The sequence below is a fragment of the Fonsecaea nubica genome (assembly GCF_001646965.1).
Source record: "Fonsecaea nubica strain CBS 269.64 chromosome Unknown Scaff106, whole genome shotgun sequence".
NCBI lineage: Eukaryota > Fungi > Ascomycota > Eurotiomycetes > Chaetothyriales > Herpotrichiellaceae > Fonsecaea > Fonsecaea nubica.
Genome location: NW_019173779.1, coordinates 56,891 through 75,524, shown reverse-complemented (window position 1 = coordinate 75,524; position 18,634 = coordinate 56,891). Strand labels below are relative to the sequence as shown.

At 53.6% G+C, this 18,634-nt stretch overlaps 6 protein-coding genes across 6 annotated transcripts; 3 read left to right on the top strand and 3 right to left on the bottom strand.

The window, feature by feature from the left end:
• Window positions 1-24: 24 nt before the first annotated feature.
• On the top strand, window positions 25-2,991 carry AYO20_10244 (hypothetical protein; the record flags this gene model as incomplete). The annotated part of the gene is made up of 6 exons (XM_022648502.1): window positions 25-86; window positions 571-852; window positions 908-935; window positions 986-1,450; window positions 1,499-2,334; window positions 2,472-2,991. The coding sequence occupies 6 exons, from the start codon at window positions 25-27 to the stop codon at window positions 2,989-2,991; spliced, it is 2,193 nt and encodes a 730-aa protein (XP_022495529.1).
• Window positions 2,992-3,338: 347 nt separating this feature from the next.
• Window positions 3,339-5,051, bottom strand: AYO20_10243 (hypothetical protein; the record flags this gene model as incomplete). Its single annotated transcript, XM_022648501.1, has 3 exons — window positions 3,339-4,423; window positions 4,492-4,885; window positions 4,956-5,051. 3 exons carry the CDS (start codon window positions 5,049-5,051, stop codon window positions 3,339-3,341), a joined length of 1,575 nt encoding a protein of 524 aa, XP_022495528.1.
• A 796-nt stretch (window positions 5,052-5,847) lies between these two features.
• On the top strand, window positions 5,848-7,249 carry AYO20_10242 (hypothetical protein; the record flags this gene model as incomplete). The annotated part of the gene is made up of 2 exons (XM_022648500.1): window positions 5,848-6,214; window positions 6,267-7,249. 2 exons carry the CDS (start codon window positions 5,848-5,850, stop codon window positions 7,247-7,249), a joined length of 1,350 nt encoding a protein of 449 aa, XP_022495527.1.
• Window positions 7,250-8,520: 1,271 nt separating this feature from the next.
• Window positions 8,521-11,097, bottom strand: AYO20_10241 (hypothetical protein; the record flags this gene model as incomplete). The annotated part of the gene is made up of 4 exons (XM_022648499.1): window positions 8,521-9,691; window positions 9,747-10,526; window positions 10,582-10,679; window positions 10,735-11,097. The coding sequence occupies 4 exons, from the start codon at window positions 11,095-11,097 to the stop codon at window positions 8,521-8,523; spliced, it is 2,412 nt and encodes an 803-aa protein (XP_022495526.1).
• Window positions 11,098-15,858: 4,761 nt separating this feature from the next.
• Window positions 15,859-16,314, bottom strand: AYO20_10240 (hypothetical protein; the record flags this gene model as incomplete). Its single annotated transcript, XM_022648498.1, has 2 exons — window positions 15,859-16,077; window positions 16,132-16,314. 2 exons carry the CDS (start codon window positions 16,312-16,314, stop codon window positions 15,859-15,861), a joined length of 402 nt encoding a protein of 133 aa, XP_022495525.1.
• A 393-nt stretch (window positions 16,315-16,707) lies between these two features.
• AYO20_10239 (hypothetical protein) lies at window positions 16,708-18,436 on the top strand (the record flags this gene model as incomplete). The annotated part of the gene is made up of 2 exons (XM_022648497.1): window positions 16,708-16,832; window positions 17,248-18,436. The coding sequence occupies 2 exons, from the start codon at window positions 16,708-16,710 to the stop codon at window positions 18,434-18,436; spliced, it is 1,314 nt and encodes a 437-aa protein (XP_022495524.1).
• Window positions 18,437-18,634: the final 198 nt, after the last annotated feature.

Here is an 18,634-nt window from a genome sequence, read left to right as displayed (position 1 = left end):
TGTGGCTGATGGCGGCGCACAACAATGGCCGGGGGCGCTGGGACCACAACAGACTGGGAGTATAGAGCCGGCAGCATAGAAAGCAAGTATGCAAGAGATTATTGACAGAACTTCGTACGATCAAGTGATTTGCAGATAGTTCTGACCACAACTTTCAGGTACTGCGCTGGTGGACATGGTCTGTCGTGGGGTTCTTGACTCATTTCTTAGTCAGCGTTTGTGCTCAATTTCTACCCACCATTTGGTGCCAATGTGCCACTCAACCTCTTGAGATCCCATCAAACCCCTAGGCCATGCTGCAAATTTCTATGGAGCCCAGTGCTAACACTTCAGAAACCCGGCCTCGCAAGGCCTATTCCTGCGTGCGATGCTTCGAACGAAAAGTCAAATGCGACAAGCAGCATCCGTGCAGCGGCTGCGTCCGCTCTAAAGTCGAATGGCAAGTCTCGTAATGCCCCAATTGCTTGCCTGATATCAACCCGATGCGATGCTTTGACCTGGTGACCGGGCCTCTTGACTTTTGTCCCCTCATCGCTCTGCCGGATCTTGGCTGATCATTCGCCTCTGCAGCGTCTTCCGCATCCCCCCTGCCCCTCGCCGTCGAAAACGCAAGGCGCGAGAAGATGACGTGCTCGCTCGCTTGAAGCACTACGAGGAGTTGCTCCGAGATCAGGGTATCGATCCAACTCCTCCATCCACCACGCCCAGCAAAATCGACGCGACGTCTTCTCCGCTTGACGATGCCGACAATCCCAGCAAATCCGGGTCCAAACCCGCAGAGCCGCCGTGGACGAACGGTTCAGTCCAGGGGAGGCTGATCATCGACCAAGGCAGAGCTCGGTTCATTCAGAAGTGTGTTCTCCCTCCACGCCAGCGCAATCTTGTCCCAAAGCTAAAGAACGAGCAGTAAACTGTGGACCACTGTCAGCGAAGAGGTCTGCCTCTTCAAGTCCAATCTTTTCAGTTGACTAACCATAACATACAGCTCCATCATAGCAAAGATGTCATCCCGGACACGGACACGGAGAGCGAGGATGAGTTGGACACTCTTGCTGACGACAGGACCGACTTCGTCCTCGGCGTGACGCCTTCCCCAGCTCAGACGGCGAGCCTGCACCCGAGTCCCGAGCATGTCCTCAAACTGTGGCAGATTTTCCTCACCAACGTCAATCCGCTCATGAAGATTGTCCATCAACCGACCCTACAGCGCACCATTGAGGAAGCTATCCGCGACTTGGACCATATCCCCCGTGGGCTTGAAGCCTTGATGTTTGCTATCTATGGCGGCGCCGTCCTGTCCATGCGTGACGGAGAATGTCAAGCAACCTTTGGCGAGTCTCGGACAGTCCTGCAGTCCAGATATCGACTGGGCATACGTCGAGCCTTGACAAAAGCGAGATTTATGGCGACCTACGACATTGTCGTCCTACAAGCACTTGTCATCTATCTTGTAAGATGTTTGAGCTTCCCCAAATTGTCTATCGCTAATCAAAGATAGCTCACTACACGTCAAGCCCTGGACGCACGCACTCTATGGACATTGTCAGGTGTTGCGAGTCGTATAGCCCAAGGCATGGGCGTGCATCGAGACGGCACCGTCCTTGGCCTTCCCCCTTTTGAAACAGAGATGCGCCGTCGGCTTTGGTGGCAAATCAACTTGCTCGACTTTCGGGCGGCCGAGCTGAGTGGTTTTGGTGGCCTGACGGAAGTCAATTGGTGGAATACCAAGGTGCCGTCAAACGTCAATGACGTGGAAATCTGGCCGGGCATGAAGGAATCACCCGTCGAACAGACTCGCCCAACCGAAATGGTGGTCTGCTTGCTGCACTATTCTGTCGGCGCTTTCTGGAGGCGGAAGCTCTTGGAAGCGGGCACCCCCGAGGAAGATCTCAACCGGGCTATGCAACGCTGGGTGGCGACCAAGACATTGGCCGAAAAAGATGCGTTTGTCGATGAATTCCAGGCTAACTTGGAAGAAACGGTGTTGAGATATTGTGATCCTTCTATCCCGCTCGAAATGATGGCTTTGATCTATGGGCGTTCCATGTGCAAGAGCATCAGATTCATGTCGCATCATCCTCGGCGCTACGCGAACCAAGAGGATATTCCTGACAGCGAACGCCGACTTCTGTGGAAGACGAGTATGGCACTGATGGAGGCCGACAACCTTGTGCATTCTCATCGCTCCCTTCAGAGATTCAGTTGGCACATTGATGCAGGGTTCGCGTGGCATTCCTTTATATTTGCCTTGGGAGAGCTTATTGCAAGGCCAACCGGCGAAGGCAGGGACGAGGCGTGGATCCAGATTGAGGATGTTTTCAAGAACCATCCCCCGTAAGTTGTCTCCCCCCCCAAGTATGCTCTTGCGATCCACTGTCTTGTGTATTCGTCCTCCTAGTGGAGTTGCTAGCCGTCCACCTATACGTCTTTGCCTGAAGTTCAAGGCTGACCTCCACCTTCTCTTCTTGAAGATTCGTTTCCGACCAAAAGAAGCCGCTTCACATCGCGATCGGCAATCTATGCCTGAAGGCGTGGCGAGCTCGTCAAAAGGCGCAAGAGGAGGACCCTCAAGGCTTGCAGTGGCTCGATACGCCGCAATTCATTCTACAGCTTCGCAAACAGCGAGAGGTTCAAGAAGGGAAGAGATATAACAGGCGATCTGCAGCACTGAACCCGACTCCTACTCTTCAACCCGAAGACACCAACCTAGAAGGAGAATCGCAGCCACCAGATAGTTCGACCGCAGAACCCATGGCGAGCATCCAGCAATTTGAACAGCCAGTCGGTAGCTTGGACCCTACATTTTCGCCACACGACTTCTCGATCATGGACAACATAGCCATGGATTGGCAACGATGGGATACCCTCCTCAATGATTTTGAACTGCTTACCCAGCCAAGCACCATGAATCCTGGCCATCTGCAACATCTTGGACAGTATGGTCAACAAGGGTATTCATGGCCGCTGTCGCAAATTCAAGACAACCAATGAGGCAAAAGAGACCTGAGTTGGGCGGCGCCGATGGCTACCTCCGGCGCGTGAGATACCACGGTGTGGGCTCCAACCATGCAAACCGGTTGGTTGTCATCAGCACAAGCCCAGCACCACTCAGGATTTCTGCGTCTACCTCCCGCAAAAAACTTAGCTAGGAGCCTCGATGCATTAAGCTGGGATGGGATTCGGTCAAGCGATGTGAAGCACATGAGAGTGGGAACGAAAAATGAAATACAAGACTGTCAACTGTGATCACCACCGTGACCGCATCGATAGGCACGCTCTGGCACAGGCGTGATCCAGAGTATGGCCGAGACAGAACGAGTCGAGCCCGACACGGAGTCTTACTCCTTAGCCACCTCTGTCACTTCACCCAGGATCTCCATCTTCTTGTCCTTTCCCAAAGCCAAAGCATCCACAATTCCCTCTCTATCTTCTGGCGCCACGCCCATGATCGCCCTCAGTTTGGGCGCCTCGCTGTGGACCTCTCCGTCCAGATTCTCATCAATCTCCTCCAGCGTCCGGCCACTGGTCTCGACCCAGAACACCAAGACCACCACCAGCTCAAGAACGTCCCACGCTCCGTTGATCATGTACGTCTTCCATCCAATAGCTTGAAGCGCAAAGGGAAAGGAAAAGGTCACCATCAAACCCACACCGTTCACGAGAAAAGTGTAAATCCCCATGCCGAGCGAGCGGAGGCCATAGTTGAGGACTTCCGGGGGGTAGAGGACAGTAAGAGGGGTCCAGCCGAAACTGTACGCGCCCTGGAAGAGGAAGATTGTGGCAACTGTCCCATAGATACCGGAGTTGTTCGTTGAGTCGCCATACACTTTGGTCAGCCCGCCCACGAGGAAGATGAAGATGGTCAACAGCGCTGTGGAAATGGCAGCCAGAGCCTTGCGACCCAACCTGTCTGCCATGGCAGTACCCACGAGGGAAACCACCAGACACCATGCGTTGAGAATGATGTTGATCTCCAGCTGTGTGGTCGAGTCGGTAACTCCAGCCTGCGTGAGCATGGTCCCGAAATAATATGAGATGATGTTGTTTCCGGAGAGCATGGAGAAGACGGCGACGGTGCAGACCAAGAAGATGCGCCTGCGCGTCGACGAGCTGTTGGCGAACTGTTTCACGAAAGAAGGTTTCTCCAAAGCCTTTTCGTATGCCAGGGTGTCTGTGATCTGGCGGAACTGAACAGTTACAGCTGGATCATCGATGTTCCCGTTTGAATGGGTCTGTGCCAATGCCAGAAGAGCTTCTTCGCCGCGGCCCTGGTCTTGCAGCCAGCGAGGCGACTCTGGCGTGAAAGGAATCAGGACGATGCAGAGAACACTGAAGAGGCCTTGCAGAGCCGACGGAAGACGCCAGGCCCAGGTGGAATCCATCTTTGCGGTGCCGTAGGTGACACCCGCGGCGATCAGACCGCCTGGATGCTCGTCAGATCATCCATTGTCCCAGTCACTTGTGAGAGACAGGAGGCGAACGATGACTTACCAACATACCAAAAGTCATACAGAAGGGCCAACGAGACCGCTCGCAGCTTTACAGGGACGGTCTCCGACAAGTACACAGGCGCAGCGATGGACGAGGCGCCAGTACCGAAGCCGATGAAGATCCTCGCGATCACAAACATGGCAATATTCTGAGCAGCCGTCTGGAGGACGACGCCGACAATGGTGGAGACGGCACCAAAGAACAGCGCCCACTTGCGACCGATCCAGTCGGGGACTTTTGCGTACCCGATGCCTGCTATTGCGCTGCCCATCCACACTGAGGCCGTGTTGAGCGCCAAAGTGGCCGTGGTCAGGGTGAAGTAGTCGGTGTACGAGGGGAGGATGTTGAGTCCATTCATCATGGAACCATCAAAGCCGAGAGTCTGGGGCGCCGCCTGTGTCAGTCTATGATTGATCGCGTGGTGATTGGACTGCGCCAAGTCAACAATCCAGGTATGTACTCACCGTGGATGTCACACACGATGTGAGGACCAGGATGGTGCAGGCGAGCCACGATCGGCGAGGCACCCATGCCGGGAGTTCCCAAGGCATTGGCGACATTGTGACTTCAGGAATAGGAACTTGTTTGCGAGGACTGCTGTCTCTTGTTGAGAGGCCGACGTCGTTGTCTGTGTTGTGTCTGTTGATGCCCGAGGACCTGCTCCATTATATATGCATCTTTCATATCTCTGCCTGGGATAGAGACGGCACATGGGTTGCGAATGCTTGAACCAGCCACACCCAGGTGCTGAACCACCCGTTATCGCAGAAGCTAAGCTTTGGTGAAGACATGGAGGAGGAGGAGCCCGCCCGTGTGGGACGGATAGTGCGGCGAATCTTCCCCTCAAACATCCTAGAGGCCCGGCTTTGACCCTGTCATCCCGTTGTTTTGGGTTTGCGTTATCTGGAGAAGGACGTTCCAGGTCGTGATACGAGACGAGGCTGGCATGGTGACCCTCGGCTTGTCCCTCTGCTCGATTGCCGTGGAGCAGTCAGAACGGCAATGTCCGCCTGAAGGTGTCGAAGGGACGGATTTGGTAGCACAGTCTCCCGCTGGATGAGCCCTGGTCGGTCAGTGAAGGTTTCCGCATGGACGGATTGACGGAAATCTCTCACTGAACAAGTGCAGGTTGAGTGTCGCCCTGGAGAAGTATATCCTGGAGGCCCATTGATTCTCGAACCCTGTGCTGTCCCGTGTGGGCGTACATGTCCGACGACGGCCTTCTTGTCCTGGTCCAGTGGTTAGCTTAGGACTATTAATCTTGGGGATCCTGGACGCAGGAACCAAGGGGGAAAGACGATACGGGAGTCGAAGGAACACAGGATACCAAGATCAAACCCGCCCCAAAAAAGCAAAATGCCAGGAAAACTATTGAGTTGGCCGGACTGGCCCGAGTTCACGGCGGCCAAAGGAGAGCCTGGCGATGACCTGGTGGGATACAAGAAAGCCATTGTTGACAAGTATGGCAAGGACAACATCGTCAAGAGCTGGCTCAAGGTCTGCAAGGAGCTCGAATCAATCACCAGCCGCATCGCCGAGCAGGGCACCGCGGTCATCCCTGAGATCCAGTTCGACGAGGTATTCAGCCTCACGCCTGAGAAGAAGCAGATCCTGAAAGATGTCGGATGCTTCGTTGTCCGGAATGTCTTCACCCACGAGGAAGCAGACAAATGGTTCACGGATCTGAAGGAGTATGTTGCGGCTAATCGTTCGCAGATTGGAGGTACGTGTATCCCACCTGAAAGCACCAGATATATACCTACAGGACCATCAAGGGATGATCACCTTCGTGTGCATGGCTGATGAATCTCCAGGCTGGCCCAAGGAGACGCCCTTCATCCTCAATGTGTACTACTCGCCCACACAAATAGCCGCACGGTCACATCCCAACCAGCTCAAACTCAGTGAGGAGCTCAATTCGTGGTGGCACGACCAGGACGGAACCTATTCTCCAGCGCCGCTGTCCTACGCCGACGCAGTGCGCATTCGACCACCAGGGATCCCGTTCCGCGGTCTCGGTCCCCATATCGACGCGGGCAGTCTATGTCGATGGGCCGATCCCACATATCAGTCCGTCTACGCGGCTGTCTTCTCTGGAAACCCCGAGGCACTGGACAACTACGACCTGACGGCGCGCAAGGCGGCCAACCAAGCCATGTTCGCTGGCGGCGCCCACTCGCGCGTCTTTCGGAGCTTCCAGGGGTGGACGGCGCTGACTTCGGCCGGGCTCGGGGAGGGCAGCTTGATGCTGTACCCCAACGTCAAGTGGACGATCGCGTACCTGATGCTGCGGCCGTTCTTCCAACCGCCAGACTCTGACAGAGAGGAGGACATGATGGACGCGACCAAGTGGACATTTGACCCCGAGAGCGCGTGGTTCCCCGGCACGTTCCGGAGTGACAGCCAGCTGCTGAGCCCGACGTCGCACCCACACCTGCGTCTGCGCGAGTGCATGGTGGGGATCCCGCGCATGGAAGCCGGCGACACGGTGTGGTGGCACGCCGACATGTGCCACGCGGTCGAGGTGGAGCACAACGGCGACCACGACGCCAGCGTCGCCTACATCGCCGCCACGCCTAGCACCGACGAGAACAAGCGATACATCAAGCGGCAGCTCGAGGACTTTCTACACGGTCTCCCACCCGAGGATTTTCGGAGGGGCCCCGGCGAGAGGAGCTTTCAGTTGTTTACAGGCGAAAAGGGCCTGTTGGGCGGCGACGCCGGCAGGAGAGCCATGGGGTTTGATCTTCTTACCTGAGATCTGACCCTTCTCCTCCTCCTCTATCTGTCATGCCACACTGTGGTTTAAGGTGAGTGAGAGAGTGTGAGAGAGTGTGAGAGAGTGTGAGAGAGTGTGAGAGAGTGTGAGAGAGTGTGAGAGTGTGAGAGAGAGTGTGAGAGAGTGTGTGTGAGAGTGAGGTTCAAAAAAGGAATATATATATGTATATATATCAAAACAGGAAATATCGACATATCGTCCCCACGTCTATTCATTCATTCCGGTTCTGCAAGTGCTGACCGAGTGAATGAATGGACTCGTACCTGCCTGCCTGCCTACCTGCCTAACCTACCTACATACATACAAGTATATCCACACCCACTGCGTATGCACGCCCATCTCCATGAGTAGTCGTTGTCTTGTAATCACGGATCGGGGCTGTGACGCAACTTAATCAGTCGGTGAGGCTGTGCCAGTCAGTCAAAACTTTTAACTCTTGTCATAATATGTTACATGCAACTACACAAGTACGAGGTACAATGACAAAGAGACTATCCCTTACCCCTTACCCCATGGTCCTTACTCCTGTGCCTTGCTACCTAGCCTAGGTACCGAGTATACATGAGACTCGCGAGTAGTACTACTTACTGTACGTTCCCGGTAGGGGGTTTGCTATTTTTTTTTTATTTTTTTTGTTTGTTTGTTTGTTTACCTTTTTTTCCCCCGTTGATCTCCCCGTGATGACCGCTTGTTTCATATCCCCTTTGCCTCCCTCCCCTTTCATTTCCCTTTCTTTTCAAGGTTCGTGTGTGTGTGTTTTGACCTGGTATCGTCCTCTGAGTATTTTCATTCATGTCTCTCGAGTCTCGACAACCAAACACGCACGGACTTGACTTGACCTGACTTGACCAAGAACCAACAACAGATAACACACTTACTTAGAGAGGATACTCGGTATAGATGTATATTTTGCAAGTGATTGCCAGGGGGGGTATCTTTTTGATAGTAGTTTGTGTAGCCCCTCGTACACATTTACCCGCACATGTACAAGAGAGAGATTCTAGATACATATGATATGATTCATGCATGGATGGATGGATGAATGTAGGTAGATAGGTAGGTAGGTAGTAGTGACCCAGGGAGAGTACTCGGTAATGGGGGTAACAAAACAAAAAAAGAGCCATGTGTCATATTCTGTGTTTTAACGTCAAATTCATCATTTCCTTTTCCCCACGGAGAAACAAAAAAAAGGAAAATATAACCATTTCAACTCTTGTCGCATTGAAAATGCGCAAATCCTTTCTTTCTGACTAGATGATATTCGCAATGGTCATTCGTGCTCGGTTCGGGTCTGGAGTCGTTTGGGTCGAGCTGCTGCTGCCGATCGGGGGCAGGGTTGGGCCTGATGTTCCCGGGCCTGGTCCGTTGGGTAGAGGGGACACAGGCAAAGAAGGAGGTGGTGGTTGAGACGGGATTTGGTTTGGATTGTGTGGGTAGTGCTGTCTTTCGGAAAGCTGTTGGAGGTATCGAGCCGATTGCTCAATATGTTGCCAGCCGCCCCAGTCGTGTTGCTCTTCCTCAGACAACATATTGTCCCACGACGGCGACTGAGCCCCCGACGAGTGAGGGTCATGCTCAATGAACTGGTGCCTGGGTCTACCGTGCTTTTGACGGCGACTGAGGTGCGTGCCTGTCTCGGCGTTGCCCCATACCCAGCTATTGGTGCTGGCTTGTAGATCTGCAGAGAGGTAAACCAGCAATTCCTCGTCATGGTCAATGTCCATGCTGCTGGGCTGTTCGATCCTCTCAATCAGACATCGCACAAAGAAAGACAAGTGTCTCCCGCAGCAGATGTTGATGCTTCGGGCGTCATTGATGGTCGCGGCCGCTCTCAAGATGAGGAAAAAACTGTCATACACTTGTCGGAACAGCAAGAAGAGCATGCACCGCCAAAAATGGGTACACAGCATGGTGGTTGCAGAGAGAACAAACCGCTGCTCCCATTCATGCGACTGAACGTGTGGGATCATGCACCGGGACAGAATGGTTGCAGTATCGCGACAAGCATGAAGACACTGCTCAATGGCTTGAGCTCTTTGCTCGGATGAGCATGATGGGGACAAATTATGGCGATGGAGCATTATTCGTGTATTTTGAAAAGTGATTAGGGGAGCCATGATACATGGATCCAGAGGAGCCGTCGAAGAGAGGTGGAGTGGCCGGGGAAACAAAACCAGACACTCCCCCAGGTGACTCTCAAACTTGGCCAGCGTCTCACTGGTGATGCAGAGAGAACGAAAAGTCTTTGCTAGGGGCGCCATCAGCCGTGCTATGTGGACATGGGCCAGCAGTAATTTAGGAGCCAGCGGAGTATGCGTATGGTCGGACATGACGCGCTCTTCGTCGAGGACTTCAGGGTACTCGGTGTCGCACTCGTCGTCGTTGATCAGCATCGGCTTTCCGAGTTCGAGAGCAAGAATCCTGTCCCTTGGTCAGTAGAGAAGGAGAAAGCCATTCCCAAAGATCAGAGGCTTACCGGTCCCAGACGTAGAACGAATACCATATGCGCTTGCGCATTTCGCCCTCAATCGGTGACCATTGACCCCCTTGAACGTGCAACCCGAGATCCTGAACAATGCGGATTGCAGAGCCGAGCCATATCCAACTGGCCGATTTCCGGTTCATCTCGACCAGCGCAATGCTTGCAAGAAATGCTACAATGGCCTGATTTGTAGACACATCATCTTCCCAGAAATTGATGGTAGATATTGCCCTGGTCAGGTATTCCTGCGCCTCTGGCACCCGCGCCCGGTCATGCGTCGCCAGGGCACCGCATGCGAGGACGGCGTAGAGAGTGGCAATCCAGTCGGAGGGGAGTGATTGCACGTTACCTCGTTCCAGTGCTGCCGCAAAGTTGCGCTGAAACTTGGGCCAGTAGAGGACGGGGAATAGACGGTGGATGTATTCGTGGTAGTAGTGGAGTAGATTTTCGGCCACGGCTTGCGAAGGCAAACCTTGCAGGTCCGAAATTCGAGTTTGTGTGGTATGCGATCGAGGCTGGATACCCGTGACGGGGGGTTTCAACAATCCGCGACCAACATCATTCAACTGCGTCCTGGCATTTGTGAGATCCTGAGGTGCTCTTGCTTTCAACATCCTCCGTGGCGATTTGCCAATCGACGGAAACTCGGCGAAGACCGTGGAGGCAGATTCGGGCCGTAGGTCACTGGAGAGATCAGAGTTGCGCTCGACCGAATGATAGCGCTCGAGCTGCTGCCGGGCTTCCAATAGTTGTCGCTCCAGGTCCTGTACGAGCCTGAGATGATCAGAAACTGTGCCATGGGACATCTAGAGCAGGCCAAAAGACTCACTTGATCGAAGACATGCGCCGGTTCGTGTCCTTGGTAAATTGGCAACGGACGTTGCGACTCGAACACTCGGTACAACTTGACGTCTCGGTCGCATCACACTTGAGCACGCCATCAGCGTCACGACAACAGGGATGGCTTCGGGTTTCCACTGACCTTGACCTTGCGCTCCCGGCATGCATCACAGCTCGGGTCTTTTCTTCTTTGTCTGTAGGCTCTTTTCGGATTGTGCATCATCATCGCGGATATCTGACCAGGAGATGGAGTGCTCGCCGTTCCACTGCTTGGTCGTAAATTGTCCCCCGTGCGATACACTCCTTCATTCGGAGAGAGGGGTCCCATGTCGTGAGGGCCATAGAAGGTCGACATCATCGGCGGTCCTGACACAAACAGTCCGGTTCCAGGATGCCGCGGCGGCGCGGGCCTTGGATGTGGCGTTGGATCCAGCCCATGGGCGGTGATATATGGTCCTGAGGGGTGGGCAGACGTCGATTCGCAGACCGGCAAAGACTCATTCATGGTCTCGAGTCGCATAGACAGTCGCCAGGCATCGCAGGTGTCCGGGGGCAGGGCTTTATGTCATCTACTCAAATCCGAGATCTCTCGTTGGATGTCGAGACATGCCCGCCACTTTTCCGTACCCGCATCCAGAAGCAACAGCAGCGTTCAGGACCGTCAATCCATAACAAACAAACAAAGAGGCGCTCTTTCTCTCTCGATTCAATGGATACCCCGATCAGGTGTCTTTGGTTCTTCGACAGGTTACTGCAACGACAGAAGCGAGATGCAGGAATGGAGACAGGTAAAAATGTCCGACCTTGGCCTACTGGTCCACTGAGGAATGGCGAGTTACTGCGAAGCGAGTGGTCGCCACTTTCTCCGTCAGGTCAGGTCTGCCGAAATTGTGGCTAGGACAAGTAGGTAGAGAGGGCTGCCAACGGACAGAGGGAACCTGATGTCTTGAGGGCGCGACTGTGGTCTCGCGATGGCCATGCGCCTCTTCCCACTGATCTGTCGATCGGCAACCAGCGAAATTTGGGGCCAGATCGTCAAAACCTCTAAGCAAGGACAAGTATAGATTGGGGAGGGGATGAGGGAACCACTGCAGCTTAGCCCGCTCGAGGCCCGTTAAGGGGTGTGAGAGATGTGTGGTCCACGAGCGGCGCACGAGGGTGAACTGCCGGTGCGCGTGGCGTTGGGATGCGTGCCAGAGAAAAATGGAAGGGGTCCCACTGGGAAAAAGATCAAGGATCCAACAAGCCAGACAGGTGGATGAGGGCCCTCTGACTGCAGACCTTGACTTGATGCTGGGGCACATCAGCGGAAAGCCAAAAACCACGTCTGAGTGGGAGCAGATTCGGATTGATGCGCAACCCTGAAAAAGCTAGGGCCTCCTAGGAGCCTCCCCGGTTCTAGCAGCCGAAGTGAAAGAAGCTAGCCACAACGTTCTCAACAGCCGAATGGGGCATGACCGGCATTCGGCTTGCCGCCTAGTTGATTTGCGCCAAAAACACCACTGGAGCCATTCTCGAAAAGAGTTCCCCTGTTCGAGGACGTGGCCCGGGAGGACCCATGACAAGTGTTTGACCCATAACCAAGCCACAGTTCGGATTGTCTGGGCTGAGAACATCCCGGAACTTTGACGTCTAGATGATACGTAGTAGACATTTTGGATACATCTTCTCTAAAGGCCAGTTGGGGCCTTTCAAGCCACGAGTTCGACCGAGTTGAGGAGTCCCAGGAGGCTATCTCCCCTATGACAAGACCATGGTGTCATACGCGTGGCATCAATGGTTGTGACCGAGATCACCGGTTCTTCAGCCATCATGACGGTGGTGACGGCGCCCATGTTGCTGACATTGACGGACTCCCTGGACTACCTGTGTGGCGGGCCCCTTGTGGAGGCGGACCGAGGGCGATCATAGGCCTTTGGCTTCTGTCGCTGGGTAGCTCTAAGCGGCCCCATGTACGAGTATGTATAGGCAGGGCAGATCAGAAACAAATGGGCGATCCACGTACCTCATCCGGACTCGGTTCGAGCTGCTCTGGTTCCCAGGCCCTGATCCCTGCTCATCTATTGAACTTCATCTGCGGCGAAATACTCGTTCTAGAAGGCTTTCACTGTGCCTGAAACATCCGACCAGCCCATTTCGGTCATGATTGTAGACCAAATAAGAGATTCTTCGAGTGAAGATCCAGTGCGCTTGTTCGGGCATACGGAGAAAACACCGGCCACTTGCAGCATTTCTCTTACATGTGTGCTGTTCCATATCAAAGGGGAGAGGAGATCGCCAACATGTTCTGAAAGCCTCCCTCCTTCTTTGAAACGCTCAATCTTCATGTTGAGACTTTGGCGCACAGGGCGGTAAACAAGACCAAAGTGGAACATACTGGTGGTCCACACGTGAAGCGCATCATTCCTGGGGCTGAGGATGGATCGACTCGTATCTTTCTGCCTTGTCGTCCAGTGCTGCATGGCTTTCCAATTTTGCGTTTCTGGGTGTGATCATTCTGCCCCATTGCTTCCGACTGGTATCAATCAGATGAACAATCTAAACGTGAGAATGCGACAGGGATACGTCGGGGGAAGTCGAACTCGAGCCGTCACCCTTAGCCAGCCAGCCATCAACCAGGGGCGGACTCTGCGTCGTCGATCATGGGGCTTCTGGTGGTTCGAAAGCAGGGGGGCCCCTTCGCTGGGAGTGATTTAGTCCCCAAAGCTGAACATTGGCCAATCCCAGAGTCGTCAACCTCATCTCTGTTGACTACGAAGTTGATTCCCCCATGACAAGACTTGCTCCAGTGCTCATTTTCCTTCTAGTGCCCGGGTCTCTGCGACGTGACGAATTAGTTGAAAGCTAAAGCTGCATATTCGAAAGCCCCCGAGAACAAGCTGTTGCAGATGCAAGATTCCAGGTGGGGTGAGGATACCTCCGTAGTCAACCTCACGGCGACTTTGGTCTCTTCTCGAAGGACGGGGTGGCCAGTCACCTTGCAGGATATGATACTAAGTAAAAGTGAGAGGAGAAACGGATCACTTACGGAAAACAGGATCTGAGGATCCACAGGTACGGAGTACCTTTTCGAGTCGTGGCGCTGCCAGAAGTTGGGAATAATGGAGAGCTGATCCTTGGTCCCAAGTGTTTGTGGCGTTCAACCCCGTCATCTTTGTCTGTTTCCATTGACGTGCAGAATTAGGCCCGAGCCCTAACGGAATTTGACAGAGTCCGTAGGGGAATATCGCCAAATATTTTACCGTGTGAGCAATGATGTGCAGCGGTGACCTCGCCCAAACTGATGGGCAGAACCATCCAAAGGCCCAACCGTTTTCCTCTTCTGTTTAGGATCGCGCAAGCCACTGTCGCTCACCCCTCGGTTTGGTGGCGCAGAAGACAACCAGAGAATGATGAAAACGGCCAATAGTTCCAGAAGACTGGTTTCTGGCACTAGCGTGCAGCTCTTAGGAGACCTGGAACTCAGATTAAACGCCAGGGATCCAGTAAACCAGGGTTGCTTGGGAGCAAGGAGGTACGCCATCCAGTCGGTTGCAGGGACTGCTGGCAAGCCGTTGGGACGGAACTTAGCCTCCCTCGGATCTACACGACCCTCAAACAGGATCGACTTTGCAGCTCGCAAGCAATGCAACAAGGTGGGAATTTCCCCTGGCATCGCAGTCCCGCATTCGTGCAGCCTAGGATCAGACATGCTCGCCATTTCCTAGTAGTTGTTTGGAAACCCACCACTCTTTCCGTCTTCTCTGTGAAACATCGTGTTTGGCGAGTCCCAGCATTACAAGTATGTATCTTGAAATAGGGTGCAACCTCATGGGTACGGCGGCCAGCACTCGAAAAGTCGAAGCGACAACGAGCGACATTGCATCCTTCCTTGGTCTTCAATAGATTCTCAAACTAGTTTCACAACTGGATGAAATCTGTGCAGAGGTTCCATAGGCGCGACCGGATTTGGCAGATCCAATCTGCTGCTCATGTGTTGGAATGGTTAGGGAAAAGATCTTAATTTTACCACATCGCCCGATCTATTCCTTATGCTGCTCGAGGCCTGGTTATGATAATTGTCCGCGATGAGATTATTGGCTCATGGGTTGCAGTGGCACGAAGTGGCTATTGGATTTGTGTTCCGAGTAGGGCCTTTGGTGGCATTTGTCAGAGGTATACCCAGGCAGCCCAGGACTGGTCGTGTGGTCCCATTACGCCGAGGATTGGGGGAGAGGATCGACAAGCTGCAGCAAGCAAGCGGCGGATTGTCTCCTCCCCCGTCATCTGACCCAAACACTATGACTCAGTTAAAGTCATTTCGATAACGCGTCAGACCAGCCAGATAGATACACCCCATGTTTGGGCGATCCCAAGAAGCTACCGCTTCGAACTTCCTGGTCGATGCAGTATGTTTGTATAAACCCACATTGGGGGCACTGTCAAGAGTCGCTATTGAGTTGCTTGGGTGTGGGGGCACGATTAGATTCTGAGATATATGGGGAGTCGGAAGGTGAGAAACTCTGTAAAAGATGGTCGTTCTCAGCGAGGAGACGACGCGGCGACTCGCCGAAAGTTAAGATGGTGCAAGGCACCATTTGCGACAAGCCCGGGCAGAGGGTAGGGCGGGAGGCGTTTTGCTGCATACCTCCTTCAACTCTCTAGCTCGACTCTCTCTGAATAGAGGTCGCAAAAGGTAGTTGACATGTAAGACGCTGTGGAGAGGGTTAGAACTATGACCTTTTGGTCCGATGATTGCCAATTTAGTTTTCTACTGACGTTGAGGGCCGTCAATCTCCAGGGTTCTGAGTGGTGTCAACCAGGTGTGCTCCGCCTCCGGTTCCTAGGGTATTTTGCTGCCTGTGAGAGGCCAAGCTTCGATCAACAACCTTAACCAGGGAAAGATGCCCCAGGATGCCAGAATCGCCGCCAGGGTTCCCTCGCAACCGGCAACCCTGCCGAGAATTGGCGAAGGGCGGTGATCGATCTCGAGGTGTTTCTCTCAGTGAACACAAGTTCCGAGGGGCCTAAGCGACGATCTTGGTGCAGCAGGAGGCCTTTAGTAACAGGTTCCAGGTTCTTGCAATGGTGCAGATGGTCGATGAGGCTCTAAAGTGCCGAATTCCAGTGACGGGAAGGAATAGTACCGATTTGTTTGCCCAGGTCTAGTCCCCGACCCAATGACACGTAGGGGCTCAGGATACCGATCCTTGCATGTCGGGGACCTCTTTTTTAACAACTTTCTAGAACATTGACCCCATCGAGGAAGTGAGGGACCAGGGCCAGTTCAAGATTTTGGGTCCCACCTCTCCATTATCTGATCGACGACGGCCGCGAAGCCTTCCATTTCCTCTTCGGCTGTTGTTCCAGAGAAATCCATGCTGCAGCCCACATACACTGGCTGTTTCATCTTCCGCGCAAGTATCTTGGCCATTCTAGTGGCATAGTCAATGTTGGAGCCCGAGGTTGCGAGAGGCGTGCTGATCACATTCCGGTCGTCTCCAATCTAGAACTCTATTAGGAGGCTGTAACAAATCCTCAACACGTCAATTTTACGTACGGCAGGCATTGCGTAGACAAAACTTCCCATGGGCGGTAAGGTGCTCTCAGTGTGGCCAATGTCGGTGGTGGTCAAAAGGACCATGCTGCAATTTCCTATGAAACTCAGGTGTGCATGGAAGTTGAGATGAGGGTGCCGGGGCACGGGGAATGAGATGTGGACAGGTTTGAACGAGGGTTCCATGGCTGCTTGGGAGCCTTGAGGGCCCGAGGGCGGTGTGCTGGAAATTGGAGTTTTCGCTATGAGAGAGATTGACGACCAGGTCGGCAATGTAACTGAGGGGGAGGGTTCATTTCACAAGGGCGAACAGCAGCACAGCGTGTGTGAAGTTGAATACCAGGAGGAGTGAGTGATTGAGTGTATTTGAGAATTGAGAATTGAGAGTTGAGAGAATCAGAGAATCAGAGATGGAGAGACTCGTGCGAATATCTTTATCTGGCTTGGCGCCGCCTGCGACGTCAACCCCAATGCGCAGTTCCGGTTTTTCTGCTGTAGCAATGTAAGCCGTCAACGTTCCCAAAAGCTCTGTTCAGCAACAAGTCTACTGCGTCCGTCGCTGCCAGAACCTCTCCAGAAATGGCTACAGTCCAGAACACCCAGGATGCCACCTTACCGCAACCCAGCCCACTCTTTGACGACGCAGGTCCTTTGGCTGACCCTCAAGAACGGCGAGTCATTTTCGCTGCTCTGGATTCCTTCCGGTAAGTGGACTAGAGCATTTGATGCTCCAAGCGAGTCCTTGGGTGCGCAGATGGTAAGGCCGTATATGCTGGGTCATTGTTCGCACTGGTCTCGATGATCGGCTGTTGCGGCTTCATGAAGGCGAAGTTCAAGCTCTCAGTTACGCAACGTCGCACGCCGTGTCTGTCCTCGCTCGGGTCGCTGGACGCGTCTTGGGCGAAGGTATCGAGCTCAGCCGTGAGAAACCATGTAGCCTCACCTCCCCTACGGCTGTTTGCTCATACTGGGCTTGAATCCCTGGAAGCGGCCTCGCAAAGGAACAACCAGCTCCTCAGGCGGTATCTATGCTTCTGTTCTGGCTCTTCGTTTGTTCTCAACTTCTTCAATAGCCTTTCTCCCGTAACTAACCTGGAATATGGCTGACCTAGATTGAAGCCAGTACCGGATCGACTCTCACTTCAACACAACCCATCGAAGGAGACAGAATTTCTACGCTCTCCCATCAGCTCAATGGCAAATGCTTGCCGCTCCTCCCTTTTCCATCCGCGACACCCTGAGTGCCGTTGATAATGCAATAGACCACAATGCCGACTTAGCAGAGCAAATCCTTCAGCTGGGGTTAAGTGCATTCGCCCTCCCCAAAAAACCACCCAAAGACTCGGAGATGAACTGGCAAGGGAAGGCCAAACCAAATGACATGGCCAAAGCTCACTCTACCATCCGTCAGTTCTATAGAGATTGGACTCACGAAGGTTTCACTCGCGAGGTCGAACCGCTTCTCAACATGATCATCTCAGACCTCGCCGCACATCTCTCCACGACACGACCCGACAATCAGTCTCCGTCGCTCCTTTTGCCAGGAGCCGGGCTCGGCCGTGTCCTCTTTGAACTCGCTCTACGAGGCTTCCACGCGACAGGCAATGAAATCTCTTATCACCAATTATTCGCAAGCAATTTCATTCTCAACAGTACCGAAAGGGTCAATCAGTACTCGATCTATCCCTTTGCACATACGTTCACCAACGTCGAATCTCGGGCAAATCAACTCAGACGCTTCACAATCCCAGACATCCATCCTGGTCAAGCCTTCTCTGCTCGGCTCGCTGCCGGTGTAGCGGTGGGTGAAATGAACATGACCGCGGGAGACTTCGTTCTCTCCTACTCAACCCCAGAGTCCAGGGAGACGTTCGATGGGTTGGTGTCTTTATTCTTCATCGATACGGCTCCAAGCCTCATTCGATATATCGAGACAGTTCGCAATTGCTTGAAGGTTGGTGGTGTGTGGATCAACATCGGGCCCCTCTTGTGGCACTTTGACAACCGTGCTCCCGGAGGGAATACAGATGAAGATGAAGATGAAGACGAAGACGAAGACAGCGACGACGGCCAACCGGCCGAAGCTGGAACCAAAACCCAACCCAAACCCGACCTGGAAGACAAAGGCATCGGCGAACCGGGGTCCGTCGAACTCACAGATGAGGAAGTCGTTCAGCTCGTTTCACACCTGGGCTTTGAGGTGCTTTCCCACGAGATCCTCCCTGCAGATTCAGGCTACGTCCAGGACCCGAACAGCTTACTACAGAACCGGTACCGGTGCAGTCACTGGGTCGCGAGAAAGCTCTGATGCACACAACCTCGAGGCCCTTCTAGACCGACCCTCCCTTTCCAAAGCCCCCTGATCTCTGCTTGTACAGTCACAACGCACCGCCCTTTTTGTATGGCGACCGATGCCCATTCAAGAGCTAGATGGGGAGTTTCGCACTGAAGGGATAGATACCCAACTCATCCAGCAGCGAGGAATTCCCGCCATCTTGAGACGGTC